Source organism: Misgurnus anguillicaudatus, unplaced genomic scaffold, assembly GCF_027580225.2.
Source record: "Misgurnus anguillicaudatus unplaced genomic scaffold, ASM2758022v2 HiC_scaffold_28, whole genome shotgun sequence".
Classification (NCBI taxonomy): domain Eukaryota; kingdom Metazoa; phylum Chordata; class Actinopteri; order Cypriniformes; family Cobitidae; genus Misgurnus; species Misgurnus anguillicaudatus.
Genome location: NW_027395278.1, coordinates 3164749 through 3186605, shown reverse-complemented (window position 1 = coordinate 3186605; position 21857 = coordinate 3164749). Strand labels below are relative to the sequence as shown.

The 21857-nt window shown below is 36.5% G+C and overlaps 2 protein-coding genes across 2 annotated transcripts; both read right to left on the bottom strand.

Annotated features, from left to right (window-relative positions):
• Window positions 1-6891: 6891 nt before the first annotated feature.
• Window positions 6892-9772, bottom strand: LOC141362556 (thyroid transcription factor 1-like). The gene is made up of 2 exons (XM_073864804.1): window positions 8573-9772; window positions 6892-8122 (listed from the first exon to the last, which is right to left on the bottom strand). Exons 1-2 carry the CDS (start codon window positions 8937-8939, stop codon window positions 7449-7451), a joined length of 1041 nt encoding a protein of 346 aa, XP_073720905.1. The 5' UTR covers window positions 8940-9772; the 3' UTR covers window positions 6892-7448.
• Window positions 9773-13648: 3876 nt separating this feature from the next.
• Window positions 13649-15567, bottom strand: LOC141362604 (homeobox protein Nkx-2.8-like). The gene is made up of 2 exons (XM_073864896.1): window positions 14707-15567; window positions 13649-14459 (listed from the first exon to the last, which is right to left on the bottom strand). Exons 1-2 carry the CDS (start codon window positions 14861-14863, stop codon window positions 13939-13941), a joined length of 678 nt encoding a protein of 225 aa, XP_073720997.1. The 5' UTR covers window positions 14864-15567; the 3' UTR covers window positions 13649-13938.
• Between the last annotated feature and the right edge of the window lie 6290 nt (window positions 15568-21857).

The following is a 21857-nucleotide window of genomic DNA, read 5'->3' as shown; positions in this document are numbered from 1 at the left end:
AAAAAAGCAGCACCTCTTAGGTCGGGATTACTTTTAACTGCTGCGCTGCATGGGGCTCGTCCTCAGTTTTTCCCGATCAATTGGTTGTCATATTATAGGCTACAAATTGCACTAAACCCTGGTTGGGTAAAATACAGACAAACCCAACCTTTGGGTTTACATAACATATTATGAGCTGTTTCAACACAAAATGCTGGTTTGTTTAAACTAATGGTGGGATCAAAATTTGACATTTCAAGTTTATTGGACATTTTCAAAGAGTTGTCCATTTTTTCCCAACAAGGGTTGGGGTGAAATAAACCGATACACATTATAGTAGTGTCCTGCGCAACATGGCAAGATTACAGTGTTTTGGTAAAACAGAAATAGGCCCTGTCTGCTTAGTTTTGCTTTCCCCGGAAACCGTGCAACCAGTCAGAGAAAGTCTAATCGTTACAAACGTTTACCCTGATTTCCTTTGCCATATAATTGTAAATGAAGCATAGAAAATGATAAATGATACGCCATATGTGCAATTGGCTGCCTTATACAATGGTCACACAAACGCGAGCCGCCGCGCGCGCGGAGAGAATTGCATGTTAGCTAATTGTTAATTTGGGCGACTCGCGCTGGCTAATTATGGCGGCACCGCCAAGCCATTTGCATGATGGACTTGCCACCTGCCTCGACGCATGACAGCCCGCAGTCTGGGCAAACTATATAATTACTGAACAGTGGTGGGGCAATTTTTGACTGCCGTCCCTTTGTGTCACATGAATTCTTCCTAATGACATATTTTATAAAGGGGCAAATAGCATCCCTCCTTCCGGTTCTGCAGAAAAAAAGCCTTCATCTCAACAGGTCTTAGTGTCTAAGCCACCACACTCCTGTATAGAGCGTATATTCTTCACAGTTGTGCGGTATAGGCTACTCATTGTGTGCCACACTGACTAGGTGGGCCGCTTTTAATCCTAGTATATCGGTTCCTTTGTGTAGGTTGCTTACTGGATTTCTTTGACAATGTGTTTCATAGTTATGTACTTTGTTGTATACGTCAATTTGACGTTTTAAATATGCGATACAATTTTTTAATTCAGTATAGGTCTATGGAACGATTTACTGTAGAACTAAAGTGAAACTATGTAGGCTTCAGTGTACCACTGAACCCTTTCGAACTACATAGTTTAACCATGGTTACTTTGGCAAAGCCATAGTTTTACAAATGGTAATAATCCCAAACAATTTACAACACGTTTACTTTAATAAAATCACGATTAATTTTCATCATAAGGAATAAACAGTCCAATTAAAAATAGTTGTTCATAATGTTGATTACTTCAAATAAAAATATTTTTATATATTTCTCTTCTGACCCTATCGTCAGGCTATGCATTTATATTAGTTAGTTTAGGTCTCCAATTGGTAAATCATTATAAAAATAACGGAATCGAATTAACTTAGTCGAATGTTTACCATGCTCAGTTAAGCTACATTTATCTAGATCAATAAACATAAAACATCGTAAAAAGAATGGCTGGTGATTGCAGACTGCCAGTTTAGATCCATTATGCTAAACAATCGTTTTAAATAGTTTTTGTTGCAACACGCTTAAGTAATCAGATAGTGTTTAGGTGACAAAAGTTGATCAAAATAGCAGTGAGATGAGGTGATTACACGTTATTTAGCAGGGGAGGAAGTGTTAACACGGTTAGTGATGGTTCGCTGATCACCAAAGGACTCCCGCTGGTACAGTACAAGACGATAGAGCGCCTCTTTTCTGCTTGGGATTTCATTATTGAGTCATGACCAGCGAGCTGTCGCACTCTGACATTACAATCTTAACATTTAACAGTCAAGGAATTTTTAGTTTTAACGCCTATTATTTCCGAATTCTTTTCGCCAAACGTGTGCTTGCATCACATATAGAATTTAACCACACATAGTCGGAATATATTCTTATAAAATAAACCATTCTAAATAATGCGTAATGGTTAACATGACATGCGATACAGACTGATTTTCATTTACCTGGCATAGAGAAAAAAAACGCTATCAATACCAGCAAAAGAAACTATAAAGCATTACTTTTAGGACATTTAAAACGTGTATTTTAGTTATTGTATTATTGAAATATTAAATATAGGCTATTTAGCCTATATCAAAACCATCTGCGTCTGATGCGTTTTCTTGTAAATTGTTTTTTTTTATTAGACTCTTAATGGATTCTGCCAACAAATCGCTATTTCCGAATAGCCTAGGTTGGAATTAAGCAAGGCATTCGGTTAATATCATTATCTTATTTTTGACGGAGGTGGCGTTTAGCGGTTTATGCATCTGAGTTCCTCATATATACTTACGTTATTACCGTTCCCTATCTAACACGAAAAAGCATTTGGGTAGCAATATTTCGAAAGTTGATGGAAATTAAACTGTGGGGTATAAACGCTGGACCATTAAAATAACACTTTTATCTGAAGAGAAACAAAACCAAAAACATTAAAGAAAGGTAAAAATATGCAGTTTTTTGTTCATTGGTAAAGGCTCCATTCAGACAGGACTGAATGCGCTGCATTTCACTGGTGCCACAATTACACTGAAAGGTCAAGTATTACAGCATCTTGTGTTCCGCGCTGCATGCTAAGTATTTCTCCTTGCAAATAACCCTCCTGTGCGTGCACAGTACAATGGCCTCGCGAAGCAGATAAATGCTGGACAATTAAAGATATTTTTGCTACTAGTTGACAATAAGATTTAGGCTACTAAAGGAGGTGATTGCAGTTAATGTGTAATTGTGCCATTTGTCAGGCACATTGTGGAATGCTTACTCAGATAAGAGGCGTTGGAAGAAGACGAAAACCATAGTCCGTGCTCATCTTTCGTTTTTGTTATAACTTTAAACGCTGAAGATGATGTATAGGCTACACCTCACATTTCACTTGGATTTCTCTCTCACTTATCATCATGTCAAAATCATTCATACTAATTTAGATATTCATGTCGAAAATATTAATATAGTATTATAATTCACTATAAAGGTTGCATCATTTGGCCTCTGTACCGCTTACGTCTGACCTTTTCAGATAGGGCATGTAATTCTTTCTTTTTTTTTAAGAATTTTTAAAACCTAAGGTGATTTATATGATTTTAATAAAATGGGTCCAAACATTCGGCCACAAGTCAATACTGGCTAAAAGAAACTTCAGCACCCCGGACAGCGCCAAAGCATAACAAATGTCACAAGACAAACTAAAACACGAAATTATGGACAAATCTCTAATATTGTTACAGACTGTATTCCATATAATTTCTTTTTTCTCTTTTATGGTTGTGAGCATGTTTAAACTCAGTGGTGTAAATTAAACGAACATTGGCGTAGTTATGCGGGTCTTGCAGGCAACCTTATTTACAAGTCTGTTTAGAAAAGTACATTCCTGAATGTAAAAAAAACCCCAAGTGTTTACGAATCTGTATATATTGCGTTTAATATCCCTTTTCATGTAGCAACGCGTTTAAAATATCTTAATATTTAAAATATCTTAATATCTTAAACATATTTTGATTTTGGAAACATTTGAATCATGCCAAATCGTAAAGTTATATACTGTGTTACCACAGACGGGTGAAATATGATTACCAGTGAACCTATGGTTGTCAGTAAACCTTATTATCTTTCAAAATTATAAATGTAGTGTGAATCAACCCTGTGGGTTCTTCCCTGATCTACACTGTAGAGTGAAACTGGGAACGAACCCCAGATAGCCTAACTCTGATATGATTGTGTTGAAATTAGGGTCTAATTGCGGGGAGGTGACTGCGACCTTTGCACCCAAAAGCCGCCAAGACAGTCAGCAGTTGTGCAACGTGTGTTGGGAGAAAGTGATGAGAGCATACACGCTTCCAACAAGTCATTTTCAACAGCGACAAGCTCCACACAAAGACCACACACCGAGCCTCAGACATGTTAATGTAATCTGGAGTCTTTCAGTGGAGCTCTAACAAAACGAATCCCTGTAAAACCTAATAGACTCTTTCGGCGCTGCTAGATAGCTGTAGAAAATGATTGAATTTGCACAATGGATAAAAGGGAAAATCTAAATTGTCAATAAAATGAACAGATTTGATTTTATGTATGTGGGTTAATCAATTTAATCAGCCTTGCGAAAAGAATTGCGCACGTTTAGAGGTTAAACTCTAGCAGAAATATTACTTTTTTTTTTATTAGAAATATTGCTGCCTATTAACTTTACAGTGACATGCACAAATAATGAGGACCTGTAGGTCTGCTTTAAGCTTTTTCATCTCGTGTAATTAATCCCATTATTATCACCATTAATAACAAAAAGTAACTAATGCCATGAGAAAATGGTCCCGAGAAACAAATATTATTCCTTAAAATAAATGTTAAAAAACATATGTTATTTTTCACTTTTAAAAGTAAAAATAGAAAACAAATAGAAAATGTCCACAGACAACTCTATCATCTCGTCTAATAGCCCCTGTTATTTCAGTCTTTTTCAAAACTGATATGCAAGATATAGATATAAGAATTTCAGGTGGAATTTACATTAAGTATCAATGCAGGTAAAGGTAGCATATATAAGACCTTCGGCAGTATAATTTCGGACATAATCGACAAAATGATCTGTTGATTTAACGACCCTTCACAGAAAAGAAGAGCATCATTACAATCAGTGAGTCATTAAAACGCACGCCCAGTGCCCGGTTACTGGCGCGAGAGCTTCAAATAAATACCTTCATCAGTTGAAGGTTTACTAGCTACATAAAGGGTTTTATTTGCTATTAAAGAAGTATATGTTCCCGTAGCTCCATTAATAGAGCAAAAGTTCCAGATTCGATTTAAAGAGAACACACATGTCAAATGTAGGGCTACCATTGCCTTGAATATACTGTAAATTGCCTTGGATTAAAAACGTCTAAAATGTATAAAATGTAAATGTGAAATGAAAAGAACTGATAAGAGACGATAAACAATAGAGCGGAGTCATGGCCCAGCTATATATTTTTTGTTTCACGTCAAGTTAATTATAGTTACATTCGCCACAACAATGTTTGAAAATATTGCCTGAAATAACCGAGGGTAATAATTAATAAAATAGCCAATAATAAATTCTAGCGCTGGTCTGTCAATCAAAAATCTTTAGCTACACATAGTGAGCCAACAATACGCAGCTCTAATTTTAATCGCAGTCCCAGATGACATTCCTGTCCTAAAATATTATTTTCCGAACTAGTAAACATGCTTTCTAAATTTAACAAGGGTAGTTTGTGGATTTCTAACGAAAAAATATTTTTTAATCAATTTATAAAAGTTGCAATAATAATGTCGATTGTTTAGTTGACAAAATCAATTTAATCATGGAGTTATTCAAATACTTCATAAAACAACATAGTTGAAACTAGTGCATATTATAGGAAAAATGAACGTGAAAAAGTATTGTTTGATGACACAATCCTCGATTATTTTCAAACGCAAAAGCAGTTTGGCAATATTAATGCATGTCACGTAAATAGTAACTGAGTTCATAACCATTACCAAAATATTCATCGAAAGGGATAAAGTGTAGCCAAGTTCAGAACAACAATAAATTGTGATTTGACAAGTGATAAATAATGAGGACATTATAAAGAGATAAACCAAAGAAATAAACAAAGGAAGAAAGAAAAAGCAAACAAAGTTTAATTTGTCAATAAATGATTATTCTAAACGTTTTTTATTTATTTATATTTTATTCATTTTATTTGTAGGCTAATTTATTATACTGTCTGAATTTCTTTTGGGTGCTTTACCAAAAAATGTAATGGAAAACTTCGGTGTCATTGTCAAATTAGATTAAAGTGTCTCCTTTTTGCATAACGTTTATCCTCTCTTAAATATAACATGCACTTTAACCTGTTCTTGAAAGCCGCACAAATACAGAGACTACACACTTTCAAATATGCCAACAGTCAATCGTTCCTCACCCATCACTGATGTTTACGAACTTTTATCAATACGTAAACACGAGGGGCGTTTGATTTTACCTCTGATCTTCACAAACACGGCATTGATGGATGGTGCTCTGATAAGTGCGTTTATTTCGTCTTGCAAAGTTATTTAGGAAAATACTGTTGTTTGTATAGCGATGTGATTGATAAGCTAGTTTTTATGAGCGTTTGTTTGATGTGAGTTTCTTTAAAGGAGTGGAGACCTCACCTACACTGACTCATTTACAATGAAAACGCTCCTGAAAGAGACCTTTTTAAATCTTGGTAAAAAGATAGAAAATGACAAATAAGACAATTAATTATTTTTCACTAAATACAATTAACTTGGGAACGAAAACAGTAATTTGTTTGATTTGGCTTTGTGACATTTGGCCCAGCAAAGCAATTAAATTGCACAAAGCAGTGGTTCACCATGCAATGGGTCTGGGGTGTTTGTGTCAATTTTATAACCATGTTTAGGCACGGCACAACATTTATAACGCAAAAAACACCGTCACAATTGGGCTACTATAAGACTATGAGTGCATGGATGTTGAACCGCACAGAAACAACATATCTTTGTGCATTCTTACTTTGCAAAAAGACTTCAGGAAACCTGTTCCACATTGTCGCAATGAGGGATTATCTAGTACAAACAGTACATAAAAACGTCGATTGTAATTGAAACAAAACGTTTTAAAATTGGAAAAGCTATTACAAATGTAAATGCTAATTGTGTGAACGCTTGCTTTGTTGCTTTTTAAACTAGCTTTCATTTTATTACACTTGAAACAACTGTTTTATTGGTCAGGTTCGACTTCTAGCATCGCCGAGAGGTTGATTCTTGCACCCAAAATTACAATAAACGTGTAATTATTTTTCTTGTTATTGTCATAATTTATTAATATGATTGTAGGAATGCTTTGAAGTCAAATATCTATATAAGTTACAAGTAAATTAAACATACAAATAACAATGGAACTGAAAAAAAAAAACATGTGACCCTTAATATCGATAAAAATTTTGTACAATATACATATCGCTAAAAACTATGCATTCACTCCAACTCTTTTACAGAAATATACAGGCTACGTCTTACAGTGAATTCTATAAGAAATCAGTGTTATTTATCGGTCTAACTCTGGAGACGTCTTCATTGTTGAACGAAACATTTTTAATCCAACAGAAAAAAAAATGTAATTTAGTGTTTATCAGTCTCCTTTTATTATCTAGCGTATATAAATAATTCCATCTTCTTAATGGTGTTTGGCGCTCGTCCTCATAATAAAAGATTTGATACCTTTGTCATTTGGCAATCCTCGTGTTGCTTGCAGCCTTTTTACTTCTCCCTCCATAAAGGAGACAATGATTTCAGTGCGCATCACTGTTCGTATGGTCAAAATTCGTTTTTTTTTTTTAGTACAATATACAGATTATCTGGATCCGTATATTATTCTGTTATAATGTTATTGTCTGTTCCGTTGTCACCAAGTCCTACCATAAAGCAGAGCGGAGCAAGGTAAGGCAGCTCCATATTCGGAACCGGAAGAGTTCAGGTGTGACAGGCCGGATACTTGGGTTTGGAGAGATGGGGGGCTTGCGGTGTGTTGACCCAGATCTGGCGACTGTCCCGCACTGCCTACCTGCTGACTTTGATGCTGACCCATTGTAGAACTGCTATTGGACATAATCATGACGTTTCCCCCTTGGTGATGGTGGTTTTGTATGCCAGTGTTGGGAGTATGGTTGCCGCCTTGGCATGGCTTTCCGTCCTTCACCAACACTGGCACGGCCACCCGCCGTGGAGACTGCTGCTGCTGCTGACAGGAACCACTGTCTTGTTGCATTTGCTGCTGGGACACTTTGTCCTTGGCCTGCCTTTTCATTTTATACCGGTGGTTTTGAAACCAAATTTTAACTTGAGTTGGAGTCAAGTGAATCATACTCGCCAGGTGCTCCCTTTCCGGTGCAGAGAGATACTTCTGCTGCTTGAATCGTCGCTCAAGCTCGTACACCTGCGCCTGAGAGAAGAGAACGCGCCTCTTCCTTCGAGGTGTGCTGGTCAACGGACCCATACTTTTACCAACATCCGCCAATGAACTAAGAGTGCTCATACTCCCCATATTCATACCAGACGAGGAACCCATGAAACGAGAGACTGCAAGAAAAATAATCATATTTAGCTTTGCATTTTAACAAAAAAAAACCCAAATTTCAATATTTCTATCTATTAAATGAGCGAATGTGTTTAATGCCCACGGTTACGCATTAACGAAATATGAATCTTGTATGACTTGAATTAAGTTTTGGTCATACAGTGGGAGTGTATTGTTGAAAGTATGCTAATTGACAGAATCGGTTTTGTTTACCTGACACGTTTAAAATTATGGACTGAGAGCAATATTTACATGTATAGTTTTATAATGTGTGATTAACCTATAACACTTTAAAACACAATTATGTCATAATTCAGATATGTCATTTAAATAGTATTTATTCCACACAAGCCAAAGATTTCTAATAAACACATTTCTAATTATAATGTTGCAAGCATTTTAATAAGAATTTTTTAATTCTAATAATAAAGAGTACGATCAGTCTCACGTACTTGTGGAGAAGCGCGGGTCCGGATTCGTTCCGTACCAGCTGGTGGCCGTCGTGCTGCCTCTCATGCCGTCTTGATAGGCCGGCAGGTCGCTCATGTTACCCAAATTCCCGTTACAGTAGCCCCCCATTGCTGAATGTGACAGCTGGGAAACTCCAGCTGCAGTCATGTGGTAGGCAGCGGGTACTGTTCCATTGTGGCCCATGTGGTGCTGCTGCATCGCCGCTTGCGTGACTTGAGGTTGTCTGTAAGAAGCAAGAGGAGCCCCCAAGTTGTTCCCCTCCATACTCACTTTTTTGTAGCTCTCCTCAAGAGGACTTAAGATATCGGATACAGAAAAAGGAGTCGTATGTTTAGGGCTCATCGACATTGTTCTGTGTTGGAAAGGGAGAAATTAGAAGGCAAGGCAATCTTTCCTTCTTTTTTTGGCCAGCTTCTCTGTTCCTGTTGTTTCAGTGTCGCTGCAGCGGGATGGAAACGTATGAGTGTGCACTGGAGTCCGCCTTAATTGGTTTGAGTGGGAGCTCGAAGCTGACTTTCGTTTGTTTTAGCTTGGTGCCAGGTTTAAGGCTTCCATCAGAGGCGGGGCATCAGCAGCCAGGGCAACAATACAAAGCAGCGCTATCATCCATGCACCCACGCACAATTTCTATTACGCGGTCTTAAACTACCCATGCCATCCCCCAACCCCGAAACATTTACACATGTAACAACACTTGTGCGTAAATTTCATTGGTCCGTATAGTGCATTTTCAACATGCGCGTGTTGTTTGCGGTGGTGATGACTGCAAGAACGTCGGTGAACACAAAGGATGAAATATTGACAGTTGGAGTGATGTTTGTAAGGGCCCCTTGATATGAGTGCATATGCGGACTTCAGACTTTTAGAGAACCACTCAGTTCGTGAAAAAAGCTCGAGTTGAACTACTGACTTTTAATGGCCACAAGAGGCTTCTGGTGATTGCAGGCGTGTTTGTATTATGCTCCACCGTACTCAAACATGCAAAGGGCCCTTGCCACGACTCAGGAACACCGACTGACAAATAAATAAATACATACGCGCTTGTTAAGAGGCCAAGTAAATGATTAAGCCCTTTTCTTGATATTATTGGAAATAGGCAGCGTGTCGTCTAAATTCCTATCCACTCCGCTCAGACACGCGGTGCTGAGGAAATGAACTCATGAAGAAGAGAGCCTCTCAGGTAAAGTTAACGACACTGAAATAACCTCAAGTCCTGAAGTACCTCCGCGTACGTTAGATGATCTCGCCAGTGCGCATCGATTTGACGCCCTGAATCTTTTTACAGATGAAAAACAGGACTCGACTAATGGAATTTACAAACTCAACAAATAAGATTTTTTCTAAAATTATTTTAGAACTATTTTTTACCCTTTTAATAATAATAATAATAATAATTAAAAAATTGTATAAGCTATTTGTTGAACAACGCATATGATTCAATTAATCTCCTCAAGACAATGCAGCTGCTGATGACAATAATGACAATAATAATAATATCTGAGGACACTAAGATTAAAATGGACTGTGGGCAAACAAAGAAAAAGACCGTTTATAATAAAATTTCTAAACCAGTCTCCTTCAGTGTCTTCTTCTCTAAGCGCTGCAACATTCAGCCACAAATATTTTTTTTTAATAATTTCAGATTTGGAGGTAGCATTAATCAGATAATCAGCAATAATGGAGTATAAAAATACATTTATGATTTAAATGTATGTGTAATTATTCAGTGTGATTTTAATATAATTTTAAACTTCTTTCAAAATGTAAATGAATGGATTTATTAAAGTTAATGTGATAGGCCTATTTCTATGTATAATCTCTGCTTTCATTTTTACTGAAGATGAGTTGATAACTAGGATTTCTCTACAGCGTCTCATAACCCAAAATGCAAAACAGATTTCATCGTTCATTAAACCAGTCACATACATTTGGACGTAGCCTACGTGTATCAAATTTTTAAGAAATATTTTTTAAATCATAAATTTAAAATACAATGCTTTAACCAATAACAAAAATAAAAAAATAAACACTAATCTGTCATCTAGATTTTTTGACAGCTAAATTTCTTTCTAAATAAAAGGACATTATAGAACGTAATTTAGAAGGTCAATTCTCGTTGTTGTCTTCTTATTTTTTGTATTTATTAATTTGCAGTTTTATGGAACGTTTCAATTATAATTTGACATCACCAGCTGTGCTGATATTTGAGAACACAGGTATCTGTCGACACGGAAACAGCGCCTTCTGGTGGTGGACATTCGAACAACAGCATCGAATAGGTAAGAGGTTTAGTTTGCCAACTTAACATTTTGAGAACACAGAATTAATTCTCAAATAAAATGTAGCCTTCATGTCCTTGAAAGTGCTCTGATTTAAATCCAATTCGATTAATATAGTTTACCTTTAGCTTTAAGTTAAAAAATCGTGATGATAGACAACTAACCATGTCAATTATAAATGTCTTAGTTTGACGTTTGCACAGGTGGGTGCAGTTTGTGCACCAGTGGTAATAATCGCGCATGCAATTAAAACAATTAGCCTACAGTCATAACTATGGGGTGTCCAGCGCTTTAGAGGTGTTCAGCATACTCGATCTAGTTTACAAAAGGCTCTCTTAATTATCTTAATCAGGCCCGCTCCTCTTTGCTGGAGCACGGCTATCATGCTCAATTAACAGTAATTAGTACGCTTTCTCTTGTTCCTAATATCTTTTCTAATTGTGTTACAGCGGTACACACAACACACACACGCACGATATAGGCTATATTGTTCATATTCAGTTTTGACTTCTCTGCATATGATTTTGATTAATCATTTTTTATAGAGCGTTGGAGAGTTAATGTTAAGGCTGATTCGGCGCACTAAATATTAACAGTAGCCTACATAGCTTAACCAAACCTCAGACTTAGGACATTAGACGGTGCTCTTATGACATCTAGCGGACAGCATTAAGCATGCACCACCTTAGGAAGATGTTTGTTAACCTCGAGGTGGCAGAGTGGCCCAGAGCTCACAGCTCAACAGTCAGAGTTGTGGACGTCACATTCACATTGTGATAAATTACCCAAGTCATGTCTTTACATTCCTATAACTTTATCAAAACAAGTATAATTCATCGCAAAATTACTATTAAAATTGTACTGTCAATTTGATGATAGCTTACAAATTTAAGGCTATACATGTTTTTACTTTTGTCACGAATTTGTTCATGAAAGTGCATAAAATTCCCTGGTACTCAACCTAATCATATTTTAAGGTTTTATTTGACAGGCTGACATAACAATAATAACTTTAGCTAACTAGGTGAAGAACATAGCTCTAAAAACAATATGTAGAACTTCGTGCTGACACAAAAAAGACAATCGCAATGACATGAAAAATGAGGAAAATCGTGTCCACGAATAAATAAAACAAATATTTTGTGACTATAGCACTAAATGCCTTGAGTTAGGGTGGCATATCTCGAAAAAAACATCTCTACATGCTGCCATCCTATTTGCTAAGCATTCAGAATCCCTGGCGCTGTATATAATTTTATTTTCTCATCAGTGGATTGTGGATTAGTGTATTGGTGTTTCATCGATGCACATAATTCTTGCACAACTTTGACGCTTTACCAATATTGAAGTTAAATTTAGATACGTTTACAGAGGACATACATAATCATACATAGCCTACTGATTTAATTGCTTAATAGCAGGTAATTGATAAGTAACATCTATGGAATTATTATTTTTTGAAACCGTCTTTATTTTACAGCATTTTCTCACAAGTGCCTAAAACAGTTCACAGCACATCCGTTTTCAGATTTATCTTGGAGATGACACTTTTGAGTTTGAAGCCACAGTTCTTCTAGATTTGGTCTATCCCTGTGAAATGAGATCTTTGGCTGTAAGTCTGTAAGTGTTGGACTTATTCACCCAAAAATTAAACAAGTAAAATTTAGATGCTTCAACAAAATATTTTTTTATCTAATGTGCATATATGAATAGAAATCGATGCGTTTAAAACTATATCATAAGTTGTCGTTTTGGAGAAGCTTCACCATAAACTATCGGAGACCTCTAAAACTCTTTGTCACTCCCAGAACCCAGTAACTCCATTGTCCTGTTAAAGCCCATAAATTTGTCAGCCCGGGACTGATTAAACATCACGAGAATTGAGACGCTGCGGATTTTGTCTAGGTCCTTTTGGGAGCCACACAATGCGCCTTTCAGAAGACGACACAAAAAGTGTTTAAGGGAAGATGTAGCGAGGAGAGCGCTCCGGTCAGTCCCTTCCATATGTAGTACAAGATGGCCTGAGAGAGGGGACAAAAGGCCAGGTGACAAAGATGATACAAACTGGGTGGATGGGGGTGGGATGTCTTGTGGTGGGCCTGACACTGTTAAGAACAAGTTTTATTTTCTTCTTTATTCACCAATGCTTTAAACACAAATCAAAAAGATAATTTACACAGCATTTGAAACAATACATCCTTGAGGCAAGGTATGGGCAGAAACGAAACTAAGAGGGAACGTCTGTATTGATGAGTGTTTCAGAACCACACTGGCGGGATTCATTACCCTTTGTGCATCTTATATTCAGTCCTCAATGTTTACCTACTATATAGAGGTTTCTTTCGTTAAGCTGGTTATTTGGTCTTCTCTGTTGGGTGAAAGTGAACGTCTTAACATTACAAAAGCCACTCATCTCTTGCTGTGCGTTAATTTTCATGCTCCTTTCAGGACGATGTGGGATCTTTTATACAAACAAGAAATAAGAATCACACGGATTAACACAAAGATGAACGAATTATGCTAAACAAATGATTAAAAATGTTTCTAAATTTACAAGAAGAGTTTTTAATATTCTAAAATATGAGAACTAAAATATTAGGGATGTGTAAACCATGAACTTTTAAATATAGGTTAAATGCTGAAATAATACATTTTATTTTAAATATATAGTTAGATAGTTGTAACGTTATATAGAATAAATAACGAAAATGTTCGGGGTTCTAACACTTTATTGTGATGTCATTTCACCAAAAATAATGACACAATACTATTCTCTGATTTATCTGTATAAAACATAAAACTTTTTTTCTCAATATATAAAATGTTTGGTTTAGAACAATACAAAATATTTCAAAAATGCTATATATCTAGGTAATTATACACAATAATACACAAACTGCAAAAAGCATCTCATAAAAACCCTACAAGTACATAAAACATACAATATGTGCAAACAGCATTTATTCACTTAACACTGAAGGTTTAAACCGAACACCATATGTAAATAAAAACAGCTTGAAATTATCCATGACGTAAGTCCATGAAATAGTTCGCGTGATGCCAAAGTCTCACCAAACACAAAAGTGGTGACGGGAGGCCGCTGTGTTGGTGAAGTGCTGGTATGTGGGGAAAAGCGCGAAGGGTGTCTGTTGCTGTAAAGATGGGAAACTCTGAACGCTAAAGGGTGAGGATGGAACTGTTGTTGGAATGCAGCTGCCCCTTTCTGTTTCGACATTGCAGTTCGGGTAAGGTTTGCCATCTCGGACCAAAATTGGCACCACAACCCTGCGCATTACTGGAGGTTGACTGAGGTCATGAGCGCACTCAATCCGCGCTCTCTTCATTTTATATCTGTGGTTTTGGAACCAGATCTTCACCTGAGTGGGCGTGAGTCGCAACAGGTGCGCCAGCTGTTCTCGTTCAGGAGCGGACAGGTAACGCTGCTGACGAAAGCGTCTCTCCAACTCATAAGTTTGAGCTTTGGAAAATAACACACGGCGCTTCTTCCTCTTCTCCTGTTCTGCATCCACGGAGAGCACATCAGGCCCGGTGGAGTCTGGTGAAGCCTCAAGGTTGCTCTCATCGGACGCTAAAAAGCATGGTGATGATGAAAGTTATTATCCTTTGTCATCTACAGACTATCTTTGTATTTATTTGTGCTTTACGTTTATCAAATGCTATGGTCCATTCAGACAATGGAATTTAAATTGAAAGCCAGTCTATGATGAATTGATAGATTAGGCTTATTACAGATATTTTGCTAGAAAAATAACAACAAGGACATAAAACATTACCCTACCAACCATACTGATACAAATTATGTTTTAAAAACTTACAGATGCAATGACTTCTGTCGTTTTCGATCCAGGACGAGTAAGTCGAGGTGGAGAGTGCGCCAACTGGAGAATGGTGAGCGATGCCATCGGTGTCATTTTCAGGCAAATCCAAAATACTTCTTACGGTAAAACTGAACTTGTTGGAAATAGCCATCATTAAATCTCGATTGCTGATAAATCCAGGTCTGATTCTCGGTTTTGAGAGCTATCCTCGGTCGCGCAGTGCTGAAGTGATGTGTCCAAGTGGAGGACGCGACTCAAGTGACAATGTGTACACTGGTGTCGTGGTGTTTATATAAACAGCACTTTGTCGCTGCTTTGAGGCCTCTCCTCCTTATGGGTGCTAAGTACCTCAATGACTCGAGTACTTAAATCCCTGTAATGGTAGGTGTGAACCCGTCAAAGAATAGGCCGTAACTTTCACAATGATGGTGGGTAGCACTCTTCATCATTACTGATTCGTCCGAATTCGTAAAAAGTGGGAAACAGATAATGGTAATTGTTGAGGCTGAATCACGTCTTGGGTGGCAAGTAACAACAAGAACCCCCCTTCTTCCCCCCGCTCAAATAATATATCGGATATTTGCATACAAAGTGATCCATTAGCGTCCCATAGTTGGTTTTTCTAATTCGTTTATTGGCGTATTTGTTGTTTATTGCAGGTGTTTGACACCAATGCTTACTGCATGTACACCCTGTAAGTCCAGTAATGGGCGGGATATTTCTTGATAAGTCTATATTGATGGAGAAGAAAACTGTAATGGGAGAAACTGTAATTGCAGAAACGTAGTCATAGCCTGTTTATTACCTCTATAAACACATTTGGCCAAATAGTTTCCTTTTGAAACGTAAATGAAAGCCCAAATTTTAACCAAACATTAATTGAAGCTGCAATAAAATATAAATGTTTTTACTTTTTAATAGCTAATATCTTATAAATAACACAAAACATATATAAATTTCATGAGACATAGGTGGAGAGATGAACTTTTCTTTATAGGCTGTTGCTTAAGCGAGTCCCACACATCACCAGCAAAGTGCACCTAGGAACTCGGTTCCGATGATGCCTGAGACTGCCTCTTCTAATGCGCGCTCTGGATGACTGCATAGACGCTCCCAAACATAGTGGGTATCCGTTCTCGTCTAGTCTTCCTGGGTGGTCGGTGCGAAAAAAGGAACACAAATACATGCCAACCAGCGACCGGGAACAAAAGAGGGAAATGTAGCCCCGCGTCCGAGACCCGTTGGAAGCATTTGTTCCAGTCAAGATTTTGCATTTGTTCAGTCCTGAAATAATGCTTGATTGACGCCCCTGCACAATGTCCTTTAACTTTCTCAAATAAATCCCTGCTTGTTTCTTGTTGTCATGGTTTTGAATAGGGCCAAACGGGATCTGGACAACTATCTACTGCTTCACGTCTATTGCTGCCTACGCCAATAAATTATTGGTTATGTTTTCAACCGGTATTAGAAAGCTTTTGGTTTCTCCCTTTTCGTTACAAATTGCCTCCTGATGAGTTTGATTAATAAGAGCTTTTAACATTTAAAAACCAACTACCGCAACGTTTGATTTGTAGCCTATATGGTCCTATATTAAACGAAAAATAATAAAGAATCACACAAATTTAATGCACAGAATTTATTACAAAAATTGAAAACATAGCTTTTATAATTTGTTATTTGACATCAGTAACATTTCAGTGCGACATCATCCACATATCGCTGCTAACCTGTATAAAGTGAGTTAAATGTTTGCCAAGCTCTTTGAATTTAAGCACACACTCTCATAGAATAAATAAAGCCTTGTGTAGGCACACAGTTTAGTTTCTAATGACCTCTCGTATCTCCTTAATCTATTAGACACCCACTGATAGTAGGAAAATTGTGCACTCTCAAGCACCCAAGAGCTCTTCAGTGTCAAATATTTACCCTTGTTGTTTGATTTCTTAAACCCAAGGAGAACCCAGTGTTACACATACAGATCTTTGTATAGCCTATGTGTGGGTGTGTAATTTTGGCTTGTTAAAACTAGTTGTACAGCATTTCAGCACACCACACAACTTCAAGATTTTTTTGTCATTTGTTAACATCTTGGTGAGAATGGGTAGTTTAATTCAAACACCAACATATAAAATGTTTTGATAAAATCGTGGCATCAAAAATGTAATTTTAAGGTTGTTTTCCGCTCTTCCCAAAACATTGTATCGATCGAATTACTCTTAAAAGCATCATCTGAAAAGCGTAGGTATAGGCCTACGTGCAGACTCATACAACAGTCACCTGTAGGAATATTGTAAAAGTACACCCAATCTTTATAGCTTTATACAGTTTATCGTGACTTTAAAATGATAATGTCTTATTGATAATAATTTTACACAAATTAATCTAATAGATAAACAAATAAATTTCGCCTACTTTAATTTTTGGGAATGACCACGTAGCTAGTACAAATAAGATTGTGGTGAAATAATTGTTGAAGACAATACTCACTGCTTACATTAACAAGCTGCTTCAATCCTACCCATTCTTACCAAAAAGCCTACAAATGACACGCAGTGTGATATTCGTGCAATAGATACGCCAAATTCCGCTTTTGCGTGAATATGGTGCTCGCTCTTAGTCCTTCCCATTCACTTATATGGCGAATCGTTTCGTGTCGTTTTATTTATTGTTTCCTCATTTGTTTTCTGTTTTTTTTTTACCATTGTCGCTTAGGCTTAGGGTTAGAACAACTTTTTGTTATAAAAATGACATCCTAACCCAAACCTCATCTCTAACCCCAACTCCAACTCCAAGCGACCATGGATTAAATACAAAACATAGAGAAACCTGTATATTAAATAATCTGCTTAAACAAATCTGAAATCTAACCCTAAACCCAAGCGAAAATGGTTTAAAAAAAAAGAAAACAAATGAGGAAACAATAAATAAAACGACACGAAACGATTCGCCATATAAGTGATTGAGAAGGACTGGCTATGCACGTAAACGCGGAATTTGGCTTATCTATTGCACTATAATCACACTGCGTGTCAATTGTACGCATCTTGGTGAGAAGCTTTATCATAGTTGTCTCCATCACTTCGGGGCCATTCACCCCTATTCAGTTCGAATAGTACAGCTTCCACCTTTAATTGTGCATATCGCAATATTGGCAACACTGTGAACTTCGTTTCAATATGTATGTCATCACACGCCTCTGTAAAAACGTCTTCACCTTTCCTTGCATCTTGAACCACAGAAACATTGTAAGAGAAAAACAAATGACTGCATTCGTAGTTCTTCACAAAATAATCACAGTAATATAAAATTAAATGAAAAATTAGGCTGAATATTTATGCTAATAAATACGATTTTATAGTCGTGTAAATGTATTTGAAAATATATATAAAACGCTGTGAATTAAGATTAAATGACAAACGATTATAAAGTGAAATGTAGCACTTTATAAAGCAACACACGTACCACCACGTTAGATTTTTAGCTAAGAAAGTTTAAAAATCGTAGCTTATGGTGAGGCAGAAACAGTTTATTGAAGTATAAACGTAAGTTGTTTGTTAACAGCGCATTTGGCCCCAAAGTATTTTGCATTATTGTCAATTATTTGGTATGAACTTGAGGGACTGACGTTATATTTGCAAATAATTACCCTGAACACACTTCTTTATGGGACATTATGTTATAAGGAAAACTTTAGTGGGTTGATGGACAAACCCAGCATTAAGTTATTTTAACCTAAAATGTTGGGTTACTGTTAGGTTGCACTTTTTCAAGTGACACTGAAAATTACCCAACCTCTAACCAAGAAAACTTGGTTACATACAAACTACTCAAAACTGATACTTACCAACAAAAGGTTTACGGCCACGTATACGGTAATGACACTGCAACTGGTGAGCTGTGATGATTTTAAAATTACCCGTTTAATCATATATCCTCAATAAAGTTGATTAGGGACAAGCTTCCAGACGTTGCAGCATGCGTATTATAAAGCAAAATTTCATTGCAAAGTTTGATTAACAATTAAATACAACGGAGCTAAATAAACGCCAATACTAAACCGTCGCCATCACGCTGATGAATTAACAGATGAGAAAGAAAAAAAATTAAGCGCTGAATGAAAAATGTCTTTTTCTAAATGCTCTGGACATAATGTGCTACGAGCCTAACGTTTTCACAGACATTTTCCCCTGAACCCTTTAACCATATTTGCGTGGTTTTACGATTGGCTGATCAGACATTTGCATGAACGATAAGGCGGATGTAAGGCTGCATAGTATTTATTGGCTATATTACCCTTATGTACTGTAGATGGAGAGACCTAAAAGAGCCCACAGCACTGTTTTGTTTTTACTGGCTCCCTCTGCAGGACAAATCCCCTTTGTACATTACAAAACGCGTTTAGGATGAGGATTTGTCGGCCCACTTTATCCTTGACTACTCGTATAAGTCCATGACGTTAAACCGTAACGCATCTTACCCAGATATTTACACTTTACCAAAGTGATATTTAAAAAATAACAACATTGGGCAGCCGTTTTACATGTTTTTGATGGTTAACATATTCAAAACAATACTCTGTATTTTGTTATATACTATATAACCTGCAGTAGTTTTACACTGAAATAAATATACAGCCCTAAAAAGTTCACAAAAATTATAAAAATGACAGTGCGTTAAAGGATCGCTTTTTTATTCACTTCTTCCTGCACAGCATTCGGGCATAGTCTCTCCTCCCTTATTAAAATTAACCATGGTTTTACTGCGAATAAAAACAAAACAACATGCTAGTTAAACCACGCTAACCACACATTAACCATGCGTTTGCTGCAGTAACCACGGTTTAACTACACTAACAATTGTTGGGGTAAAACCATGGTTTTACAAATTGTACGCTAATACTTTTGTTACCACACATTTACTATAACCTCGATAAAACTATGGTTCGTAAGGGAGCTCTTCTATGTACTAGGAAAAATAAACAGCAGGGGGAGCTACGTCCCTATATAAATGATTAAATGTGCTTTTACCCTGGAGATACAAGAAACCGCATTAAGATAACCTTGGAACTGTTATGGAAAGTTTGATTCAATTCTTTATATGTGCGACGCATATCAAGATGTTGAACAGAGCAGAACAGAATAGAATGTATATATATGGCCGAGTTAGAAGAACGTAAAAAACAGACTAGGCCTACTTGTAAACTGAAAGGCTATATGAAACGTTTCATTAAAAACCATATTGGTACTACAATGGGCAAATGTCAAGAGAAATTGGTAATTCAAAGTTTACAAACTACAACAAAAATAACTTTTCCAAACCGACCTCCACAACAAACTCAACAGCCGTTTTTATTCCCGTGCATCATTTTATGCAATTAACCTCGTTCATTCTTTTAAAATATGCGATGAAAACAGTTGAATTGATTTAAAATTAATGTTAATTAGACTGGAATGTAATGAAGACCAGGTGAAATAACCGAGAGTTGCTCATGTGATCAATTATTAAAACGATCGTATATATTGTTGGTTTTGTCCCTTTAAGTCCCGAACTGGCCCCCAAACACCCATCGTTAACCTACTAAAGTCCTCATTACTTGGGACTAAAGTTACAAGACCAGTCAACCTTTGAAAGGTGTTAACTTGCAAAGCAGTTTAATAGCGCCAATTCCATTGGAAACACTGTCAGATAATAGTTATGGTTTATCAGTTGATCCTTTTAAACTGTAAATAATAACTGTTAATAGAGTAACATAATCCAGGCTTTGGGACAATAGGAGATTTATGATAGCAATCCAGTCTAAACTAACAATCATCACGGAAGACTAAACATGGAAATACACAGAGGTAAAAATTGTAGGCTGTTATTTAATAACCACTGAGACAACATTTAATTTGTTTAAGATTTGTTTTTATTTTAATCGCGTCATTTCTATTATTTCCCATACGAATTTCGTGACTTTTCACAAGTTTGTCTATAGGACATACAGTATAAACATCAATTTTGCTTGTTACATTTTTGCTATAGCACACACATAGACCCTGGGGCTACTTTTCCCAGCCTTTTTTCATGTAGGTCTTCATTGTGACTCTTCTGGAAAGTCCTACCACGGTTGGACTAACAAACAACTCTTTCCAACCACATTTTTCCATGTTAGACCGCGAAGTGTAGTATTTTGAGTCGTAAAATTACTAAAAAAAAAACTAACTAATTCACAAGAGCATATTTGAGTAATTAAGAGTATATTAATTCGATTTAATTGATTAAATAAGAAACTAACATTAATCAAAGGAAACGCGATAATTAACCCAAAACAGTTTCTTTTCAAGTTTCTTGTGGGGAGTATTAGCTTATTAATGTTAAACAGTATTATGGTATAATTATTATGGTATAACTATGATGTATAAACTTAGTAATTAAAAAATAAACAACATTTTGACTAACTAGAAACTACCCGAAAAGCCGTTCATTCATTTATTAATACATTCGTTCCTTAATTCATTCATACGGGACAAATGCCAGTTTTCCCCCCATGAGCCATTTAAAAGTGACTGTTGTGGCGTGAAGGTTATTCAATAACATACCTGCGTGTGCCATTTTAACCAATCACGTTTATTATTATATATAATTATTATTATATACGCTATATAGCGCGTATAACAAAACCTTTTGCTCACAATAACGAAACAAATATCCGTGACTCTCTACTTGTTACCATATAAAGTAGTACATCATCACTAAGTGATTTGGTTGATCTTTAACTTTACCCTTTCCCCCGAACAGACTGCAACTTATGACTTTCTTGGGCAATGACTTTGACATTCCACCCATTAATCAATCCTTTTCTGTGCATGTTAACATTTGGAAGATTAATAGAGTCCCTATCTTCGTCAATCTAAAATTTCAAAGGCCAAGCCAACTGCAATAAACACAATTCTATTAGAATGACTAAGAATATTTAACGAAATTAAAATGAAGAACGTTTTTTGTAAAATACTATCGATCTGTTTCCAATGGTAATGCTGGACTGTATCCTACTTGAAAGCTCATTTTATCACATGTACCAACATTCTGTTAAAAGGTGTGTATGCTTGACCATGTTTAGGACGGTTAACATAAGATGGGACACAAGGGGGTCCACTTCTTAATAT